Source organism: Adiantum capillus-veneris, chromosome 27, assembly GCF_014529385.1.
Source record: "Adiantum capillus-veneris isolate H3 chromosome 27, ASM1452938v2, whole genome shotgun sequence".
Taxonomy (NCBI): Eukaryota; Viridiplantae; Streptophyta; class Polypodiopsida; order Polypodiales; family Pteridaceae; genus Adiantum; species Adiantum capillus-veneris.
Genome location: NC_140957.1, coordinates 33,449,341 through 33,459,412, shown reverse-complemented (window position 1 = coordinate 33,459,412; position 10,072 = coordinate 33,449,341). Strand labels below are relative to the sequence as shown.

Genomic DNA, 10,072 nt, shown 5'->3' with positions numbered 1-10,072 from the left:
GGAAACCAAAATTGCCAGTAGGCTCTCTAGATGTGGTTCCTCTAGCAGACTATGTGAGGGATAGTCCGCTTGTTAATCAAGGGATTAAGACATATCTTGAATTTTGGAAAAGATGGACTCTACTAAAGGGAAAGGAGCACGATTCTACAAAATACATGAAGCCAGTTATTATATTGGCAAAAAATAATTAGTGAGCTTGAACAACCAACCAATAAACAAACTGGTGAATATACATCATTTTGGCCAAAGACTACATGGAGTCATCGAATGCAGTAGATAGAGGAAGACATAGACGAGTTTCAAGGATATGAAGAATTGAATGATCATTATGTTGGTCCTTAAAGTGCAAGGCCACAGGAAGCTTTTACGCCTCAAATTGATGTAAGGAAATGGGATCTTGTTCTTGTGAGACCCGCATATCCAGAATCCAGAATATCCAATATGGCTAGGAGTTGCAAAGTCAGATGTTGATGTAGACAACTCATCTCTTAACTACAAGAAAATTTTCATTCAATATTGGGCACCAAAACATCGGAAAAAAAACCCACAATCCAAGAACAATATGAGGGTTAATGGAAAAAGAATTGGTGCTGCAATCTTGCTGACCCAAAGTGTTGGGAGTGTGTTGATGCAGTTGTGTGGTCATGGACTTTAAGGGGTGGAAGACTTGCAGAAGCAATTAAAATCCCATCCAATGTTGTGGAGAAAGCACAAACTAGCTTAATAAGAGAAACTGAATAGCATTTCATTTTCATATATTGTTTTTCTTGTTATCCGTGTCTATGTATGTTTTATAAAGTATCAATTAACACCAACGTGAAAATACAATTTTGGATGGGACAAAAAAAGGTGTTTCTCAACAGCACCATTTTCTTGAGACTCTATCTCTTTGTCTAATGTAACACAAGTCCTCAACAAAAAACTTATCTATAACTTTCCCAAAATAAATCAAATTTTCCCGATTCAAATGGGAAATAGGAATCCATAGGCATTAAAATCAGTCCCAAAGTTGTGGGATTTTCCCATTTCATCTAAAAGAGTGTTATATTCCTGCTTAATGGCTTCTTCAAAGTCATTCCAAACTGTCTTCATATTCCCATATAAGGTCTTGGATTTGCTCAATAAGCTCTCGAATTACTAATCTTGCAAAGGAAACAATAATCAATCCTTGTGGAACCCCTTGAAGCCTCATATCCCTTACATGGCACTCAAGATATCCTCTAGGATCATAACCATAAAAGGTACTACATCCCTCATACATTGCTTGTAATGCAATTTCTACTGCTTCTTCCATTTGCTTGATTTCAGTGACATGCATATTGTATGGAGACCGTGCACATGATAAAACTTTCTATAACTACATAATTTACCTTTGATTTCCCAAACTCACAAACCCTCACCCTATCCTCCTTCGCATTGGGTTCACCAAATCTGATGTCAAGAAGTGTGTAGTGCGGCTAGAAAAGTGCCGGGCCTCTGACTATGAGGATTCATAGCAAAATCAAGCAAGTCGTAGAATATTTGAAGCTAAAAACACACTCAAAAAGAAAAAAACTCCATCCATGAAAGCTTCACTTTGAAAAAGAACAAAGATCAACTCAAAACTCTTGTGTGTGTGTCTGAAGATTAGGTGTAGCCTCAATCCCAATTGCACCGATGCAGTGGTCTCAAAATGTCATGTAGCATACATACCACCATACCACAAAGTTCCATGTAATCGTGTACATTGAAGTTCTCACTTGGATCAAAGGGCATAATGATTCCATGAGCGTTTGGAGTTTTTATTTGATCAATATCACATCACATCTTGCATCATAGGCTAGCAAAAAGTAGTCCCATAGCCCCATCATAGAATCCATCGGTGAAATGAATTTAGTCCCTATGATTTCAAAAACAACAGCATGCATGAGTGAACCATTGAGTTGCATTATGTCCACCATCTCATTTGATACCGCGAATGTTGCATGCATAGCTTCTCTAGTAGGCATAAAATCCTCTAGAGCCTCATCTAATAGCATCATAAGTTCTTCATCATCTTCATGCATAGCTTCTCTAGTAGGCATAAAATCCTCTAGAGCCTCATCTAGTAGCATCATAAGTTCTTCATCATCTTCATGTTCTCTTTGCTTTACATCCAATACCCAATTATGTTGTTGAATGTCCCTGTCATAAAGGGCTTGAAGCCCTTTTAAATCATCATTCATAATAACCATAAGTTCTACATCATCATAAGAAAAATCTTGTAAGACACATTTACACCGATTAAAAGAATCATCGTCAAGTTGTTGTCCTAAGTCAAGTTGTTGAGTATCCTTCTCATATGTATCTCGAAACCCCTCCAAAGCTTCATCCAAAAGAATCATACCTTCCACGTCTTCCTTCTCATGAAATGAACCCTCTTGAGAACTCATATCATACTGCAAGAGACCCTCATTACATGTTCCATGCATATTGGCCATATGTCCCTCAACCCTCTCATGTTCTTTTAACACTAGGTTGGTAATGGGACACTTTTATGTCCTGTTAAGAGACCATTTTCCTTGAATTATGTCAAGAGTTTCAAAATGGATTTTGAGGTGCTATCTGTCGAGAAAGTTGTCTCATGAGCTGAAAAAAACTTGAAATTTTTTTGGAATATCAATTCCATCTTTAACCTTGTCCTTGCACAACATTTCACAACCTAAACTGTGTGAAAAAACGGGTCCTGTTTTTGGCTTTTTTCAACTTTTTGCAACTATAGCACTCTCGAATTCATTTTTTTGAGGTCTATAATGCTAGAAAACTATCTTTAGTAGTCCTCAACATGTCTTGATGCTTCTAGGGAGAAATAAATGTTAAAGTTGTAAGTTATGACCAAATTACAAAAATTGTCAAATCCTGTTTTTTAGCCAATTTTAGCTCCTCTATTTTTTTTTGGTGGCTTTCATGATATCCAAATGTAGTTTTGATTTTCTATGTCGCATATTGTAACATAAAGCTAATATTCCTTGAGTTTTGGGGCACCTAATACCCTATTTTGCATAGTAGACAACGATGGTTGATTTTTTCAATTATAGAAGAAAACGAAACATTCTAGTAAATCAAGTATAGCTTTTTCAATATTGTTAGTTTCTTGTGACAACTACATGCATTTTGTAGGTAGTAACCATATCTAGTCATAAGGATCAAACTTGTCTAGATATTGAATAGTTTCTATGGGATTCTACAACTCATAATGTTGAGCCCAGATTTTTCATGGTTACTGTATTTAGTACTTCATCTTTGTCCCCAAGATTCCCCTTGGTAAGAGATGTATTATGCTTTTGACATGCTCCATGGCTCCTTATGAACTTAAAGGACAATAGGGAACTAAGAAAACATGTATATATTATTTGTATTGAGCGTGGCTATAGAAACTTTGATGATAGGTTTGCAGAATGGTAAAAATTCAACTTTTTTGTACCTATTTCTTTTGGCAAAACAAAAAATAGTGAGTGAGAAGCAATCATATGTTCTGATCACCAATCCATTGAAGTTAACTAGGGAATTTATCTCAAGTCCTACAAAAATCCCTAATCTTATTTTTATGCAACAAAACGTAAGAAATGATTGTTTTGATGAAAATGTACTGGTCCATCAACTTTGGAGGCTTGGTGTGACCAAAAGATGACAAATTTTACAAGTTTCTTATTTTTTCCATGTGAAGTAGGCCTTGAACTATAACCTCATGAAAGGATTTTACAAAATGAGTGGATCTACTATGGTTTTGGAGGTTTTTTTCAAAACCCTGAAAGGACACTTTTATGTCCTGTTAGGTTACCAACCTAGTGTTAAGTACCTTTGCACCTCTCCTTCAAAGAAATTTGTATGTTTCACAAAGATAACATTCACTTCTCTCTTCAAATCATAGGCCATAGGGTGCTCTCTGCGCTAGTAAGAAATCCTCTATGATCTATGTTTGCACCCTATGGACCTAGGGCCACAAGGTACCCTTTATGCTAGTAGGAAATCCTCTACGTAAATATTGAGACCCTGTGGCCCCAAGGCCATATGATATCCTCTATGGTAGTGAGAAAAACCCTCTATGCTCTATGTTCACAAACAATTAAAAAATCTAAACAATAATATATAGAGTATCCTATGGCCCTAAGACCATAAGATGTCATTTATTGCACCTATAGTTCCTATTTGGTATTTTATTTAACTATACAAAGTTAAATGAGGCGCTTACATAGATAAACTATAATGATTCTAACTTTGAATCTATTACTTAACATAAAAATACAATAGAAAAACTCTTAATATAAGTTTTTGCCAAAGAGTCTCCATCAACCACTACTCCATGTGAATGGCTACAATAAATCTTCACGAGTAGGTAAGCTTATCCGCTTCTAATGCCAACTTGTTATTTCTTCTACATATATATGCTTCTTTTGCTTATCATCCTCATTACCTTCAATGCTCGATGGTTAATTGATAGAAGAACCCACATTTTTCCTTTCCTCTATTCTTCATATTTCCTGGTCTTAGTAGCCCTTCTTTGTTGCTGCCCTTGTATATTTTCATCATAGCATAGCTTTTTTTATGACTACTACAACAAGAAGCACTACTATTACTCACATCCCTTACTTTTCTCCACTCCTTGACTTTGGTGATCTTTTGCTTCTTTGTTACTTTACCTTTGGTAGCTTTGTCTATTACTATCTAGTTACTTCCTTTTCTTGTTACATCACTCTCAACAATTTCTCCTTTTAGTGCAAATTATTCTCTCTCAATATCCCCTTTTCCCCTTTGTCAGACGTCTCTCTTGACGACTACTGTATTTTTGTGCCATGGATGCTACTACTTGTTGAATGTCTCCCTTATTGCGGATTGTGAATGTGTCGCTAGCCAACTGTGACCTCAAAGCCACCGATGTTAAGAGTTGATTTGGCTAGTGGTTATTTGCCATGGAGGAGGTCATGGAAACTCATTTTATCTAAATTGATTTTACACCCATAATTCTATATGAATGATAACCACTCTCTCAAAGACAATGTTCGGGAAAGGTTTGCCTTGGACCGGTTGAAAATCAAGACTAGCCGGTTAAATGGAGACAAGAATTTTACAAACAACAAGCAACTTCAATTTTATGTGTGGGATTATACAATGTGATGTTGACCACCTCTCTTTATATGGACACAAAGTCTTTTGACCTTCCACCTTCATAGGTCTTTTCATTTCCTAAACTCACCCTTCACTTGGGCAGTTAAGATGTTTCAAAGGGCTATTTATTTTTTCGAGATTGGAGAGACCTAATACTTTGAAATAGAAGTGTTGTGAAATTTGGATTAAGTAGGAGCCTCCAATATGCCTCACCATGAGAATTGCAGTAGGTGCTCTACTTCCATTTGGCAAAAGTTCAGTAAAAGCTTCCCTAAATTCGATCGACACTTCCAGAAAAACATTCCAAATAGAAACCCCCACTATGTCTTCACCTGTGATGTGAAGGCAAGGAAAAAAAAAAAAAGGCATTTCAATGCAATTGAGAAGTGTCAAAAGGAAAATTGAGCTTGACCAAAGTTGAGATGCACCTTCTCATTTGTGCTATGTAAACCAATTATTGGACACAGAGCATATGAAATATTCATCTGCCTTGTGTCTCCTACTAGGCATCCAATTTTTGCAAAGAAAATGGTGTTGCTGGAGTGGTCCATACCGGCACCAATGACATCCAGATTGGAGAAGGTCGGGCCAAACTACACTCCCATTGTGTACAACCTACCATCATTCCCATGATAGCCACACGAGTTTAGATACCATTCAGGCTGCTCGTTGCTAGTATACTAGTATCGAAGGAAAAAGGAGCGTGACCAAAGTTGAGAGACACCACCTCATCTGGGCTATGTAATCCAATGATGGGAAAAAGAGCGCATGACATCCTCAGCCTGCTCGTATGACCCACCTTCTTCCCATTTTTTATGAAAAAAATGGTGTTAGAAGCATGGTCAATGCCAGCACCAATAGTATCCCCAGTAGAAAAGGTCGGGCCAAACCTGTCTGCCACAGCTGAGGATCCAAAGAACAGGTTACCGTCATCCCCATGATATGCACAAGAGTTGCCATACCATCCAGGCTGCTTGTATGCTTGGAAGAAATTTTGCTGAACGAAACCTATGGCTATGTAGCCACAATCACCTTTGTTTATTACAGTGAGCTCAAAGTAGTGGCTCTGACTGGGATGTCGGAAGCATGCACCGCAATTTGCTTGAAAAGAAACTGCTGGAAGTTCCGCAATTGTTTGGGGTGGCACTGGCTGTGCGATATACTGAGCGATGAGGCCATCGGGAGAGAGAGACACTATATTGCTGTCCTGGAAATTAGGATCAGAGATAACTAGCCTGGATGGCCTTTGCTCTGGACAGAATGCAGAATCATTAAATGCCACCTTAACACATGCCCTTGGCGACCCAAGAGCCACAATGGGCATTACCCTACCTGACAGTGTATTGGTGATTACAGCTATGAGAGAGCCATTATACACAAAGAATATCTCTTCATGGCCATGGTGGATACCAGCACCCATTGTATCACCCTTCCTTGCAATTATACATTGGTCCACTCCTCCCTGCTGCCTGCCATCAGCAAAGATGTAACCATGATCCCCGACGTGGTTTAAGCCGCAAGAGTTAGGATAGCGTCCAGGCAAAAAGTTGTTGCGAAAGCTCTCTGAGCCTGTGAAGCCCAGGCCTACTACATTGTTCCCATCGAGCTCCTCTATGGTGATCTCAAAGTAAAAGAGGGTTGTTAATCGTAGTAGCTCATCACGTACAGGCACTGCCATATCCGCGATTGCAGCACCTACATTATCTGATTCTACAGTAGCAGCAGTGTTGCGAAAGCTACAAGAGAGACCATCTGGGGACAACAAAAGCAAGTGTCTGTTGCTCCTGGCACTGTCCAGGTGGGAAGGATACAAATGCCGCGGCTGAACTGTTGTAGCCGAGCTGCTGGTGTTGGCATCCTGCCGGCTCTGATCAACTTCTCTTGCAAACAGGTTAGCATCATCTGCCACCACACAGCAGCATCATTAATTGAGTAGATACACACAATTGTATTAGGTCTAAAGGGACATGTCCTAAGTTGCATTGTACGTTATACGGTGTACGTATAATACGCTTTAAACGGACGTATTATATGCACCTATCTCCTAAATGGTGCATCTAGATGTTTGTTGACGTAGTAAGGGTCATCAGTTTATGCACATCTATTTGGCATGCTTTAGTGATCAGTCGAGTGCGCTTTGCAAAACAAAAAAAGACATTCTTACTGGCCTACCTAAGGCAAGGCTATGTGATTGTTTCTTCATGGCACATAATGCCATGAAGAAAGTTAAGAAAAATAGATAATTCATGATCATGGTTGTTTTCAGGAGAAAATTACCTGTTGATGGGATTAACTTGCCACTTGCTGCTCTCATTTGGCGTTGGACGTACTGTAGTTTTTCGCTACACTCAACATCGTGAGGAGCCCAGTCCAGGACATGCCTGAGCATGCTCACAGAATCAGCAAAGCGCCCAAGCTGGGCCTCATGCAAGGCAGCATCTCTATATGCAGCTCGCTTCGCCCGAAACTGGGATTCCTGCTCAGGGAACTTGTGAAACAAGCGACTCCGTACATCAATATCATCTGTTGCAATGTGGAAAGGGCGTAGGTCGTCTGGTCGGAAAGGGCTCATAACCATGTGGCAAGGTTTCCTCAGTATCGTCCACCTGTCATAGGTGTGGCCATCAGTTGCCTTGACAGGGTCACACATGATTTCCCATGTGACGGGATCTTCGTACCACTTGACCAAACTGGGGCTTCGTTTGGCACTGCCACTGGCATGTGTCACAGGCCTGCTTGAGGAGTTGCTCCTGCTTGCAGCATCACCCTGATTCTTAACTGATAAACCACCTAATGCCGCCAAAACCTACATTTAACATCAATCAGTCAAGGCTTAACGCAGTACTAAATAGTAAGGGTTTAAGAGAGAGCACATACATCCTCAAAAAACTTCTCTGCGTCGCTGGTCTGCGGTTGTAAACTGTGTATAATGGACACCGCCGCCTCAATCCTATGACTGTGAGACTCCAGTGCTATAGTTATGGGCTGCAGGGCTTGCCTTAATTCATTTCGAAGAGCCACGTGCTGCTCTTGCTTTAGAGAGATAGAGGTGGAGAAACAGCTCTCCTGCAGTTCTTTGTTCACCTTCAGCATAGCTTCTTGGAAAGCATCCTGGGCCTGCTTGCCTTCAATAGCCACCTGATGTAATGAAAGAAGGTTAAGTGATCCTTATAATCTGTTAAAAAAAGGTTGTGGACATCTGCCCTTGTGCAAAACCCGTTCCCGTCCTTCCGAAATTCAACTTCATGAAGTCTTTGCACAGGAGCCAGCATGTGGTAGGTTCACCTGCAAGAGCTCATACGACATCACACTTCGGAAAGTGGGAAACCCTTTCCTCTTCTATTTCCTTTCCCAAAGTCAACATCATGAACTCTTGCATGGGAGCCAGCATGCAATAGGCTCGCCTAGCAAGCGCTCATGATGACATCGCTATTCGGAAAGTGAGGTTTCAGATGTGCAGAACTTCATAATGATTACAACAAAACATTACATCAAGTGCAGCCACAGAAAGCCTGGTTTGGAAAGACGTCATGACGCGATCACAAAGCACTTGTAGTCTGGACTGGATCTTGTTAGCATCCCAAAGAGAGCGCACAAAGCCCTTGTTCAAGATTTTACTCGCCATTAAGATAGCATTTTCCAAGTCCTCTTGCAGGGCACCTGCCAAATCGTGATCAATTAACACAATTCAGGAGCAGTACACTGACACAAGAAGTTTCTTGACATTTTCCTTCCAAATGGTGATCTAATTGGTGGGGGAAATGCCAAAGCCTTATGTTTCCCTAAAATATTCAACAACATGAGCTTCTGCAGACGACCTATACCTATAGCTATGTGCACAAGACAATTTTCCCTTGAGGCCCGGTTAATTACCTAAAGCCCATACAGCACTGTTGTTGCGGAGCACCAGCGCCTTCTCCTGGGTTTGCTGGATGTAATCCTGGAGGCTTTGCAAGAAGCTGTGGAGCTCCTGCATGACCTGAGCATTCTCCGTCCTCTGCTCGCATTGCTGAATGATCTTGCTGATGATGCCCACTAAGGCACCGCCAACGCCCACCAAGTCCGCCATGATCTTAATATGCTCTCACCCACAGGCTACAGCCCGCGATGAATCAGAGACGAAGTGCGAGAGCGAGAGGGGTACTCACAGGCTACGGCCTTGAAAGGACGGGCTCATTTAATACTCGGTCAACGTGAAGGTTGAGCTGCGAGGAAACACTCTTTGGTCTTGTATGATGCCTATGTGTGCACGTTTTCGAAAAAGTCCTGGAGGGTTCTGTCGAGGATGCTGGGGCTTTTTTTAAAAGGGAAAATTACCAAAATACCCCTCTAATTTATGGAAATTCCCAAAATACCCCTCATATTTCAAAAATTTCCAAAATATCCTTGTATCTATTTTGGTTGGATTATTCAAGATTTTCTAAACTTTATTCCTTTTCGACAAGTCAGATCCGTGTTTGAATGCTTAGAATGTAATTTGTCACAAATCACCTCCCGAAAAGGCAATTATGTCTAAAAATAATGAAACAATTCATTTCCAAACCCTACATAACAAGCTCAAATTCTAGTTTTAGCATCTTGTATTGATAGACAATCGGTCTTCTCATGAGAAGCTACAAGTTTTTTTATCTTTGGAAATCTCACAACTAGGGGTATTTTTGGAAATTTGAGAAATTTGAAGGGCATTTTGGAAAATTATGACAAACTATAGGGAGCATTTTGAGAATTTTTAAAATTTGAGGGGTATTTTGAAAATTTTCACAAATTAGAGGGGTATTTTGATTATTGTTCCTTTTTCAAATGGGATGAAGGAGACACACTAATGGGCAATGCATTGCATGTGGCAAGGTGGGCCGCAGCCATGTGAGGGCATGGTGTCGTGCAGCTAACAACCCCCTGTCTCTCTGTCCTTTCACACATCTGCCTTCTTTCTATGGCTCATCCATGC

At 40.3% G+C, this 10,072-nt stretch overlaps 1 protein-coding gene across 2 annotated transcripts; it reads right to left on the bottom strand.

The window, feature by feature from the left end:
- Positions 1–5,075: 5,075 nt before the first annotated feature.
- Positions 5,076–9,288, bottom strand: LOC147421745 (uncharacterized). 2 transcript variants are annotated; one of them, XR_015186814.1, is made up of 6 exons: positions 8,998–9,288; positions 8,615–8,784; positions 8,002–8,262; positions 7,402–7,930; positions 5,553–7,026; positions 5,076–5,456 (listed from the first exon to the last, which is right to left on the bottom strand). XR_015186814.1 is itself a non-coding variant. In XM_086503357.1 (5 exons), the coding sequence occupies exons 1-5, from the start codon at positions 9,191–9,193 to the stop codon at positions 5,771–5,773; spliced, it is 2,412 nt and encodes an 803-aa protein (XP_086359483.1). In that variant the 5' UTR covers positions 9,194–9,288; the 3' UTR covers positions 5,532–5,770. The 2 variants fall into 2 exon arrangements, 1 of the variants encoding a protein (XP_086359483.1); XM_086503357.1 differs by lacking the exon at positions 5,076–5,456 and having other exon boundaries at positions 5,532–7,026.
- Positions 9,289–10,072: the final 784 nt, after the last annotated feature.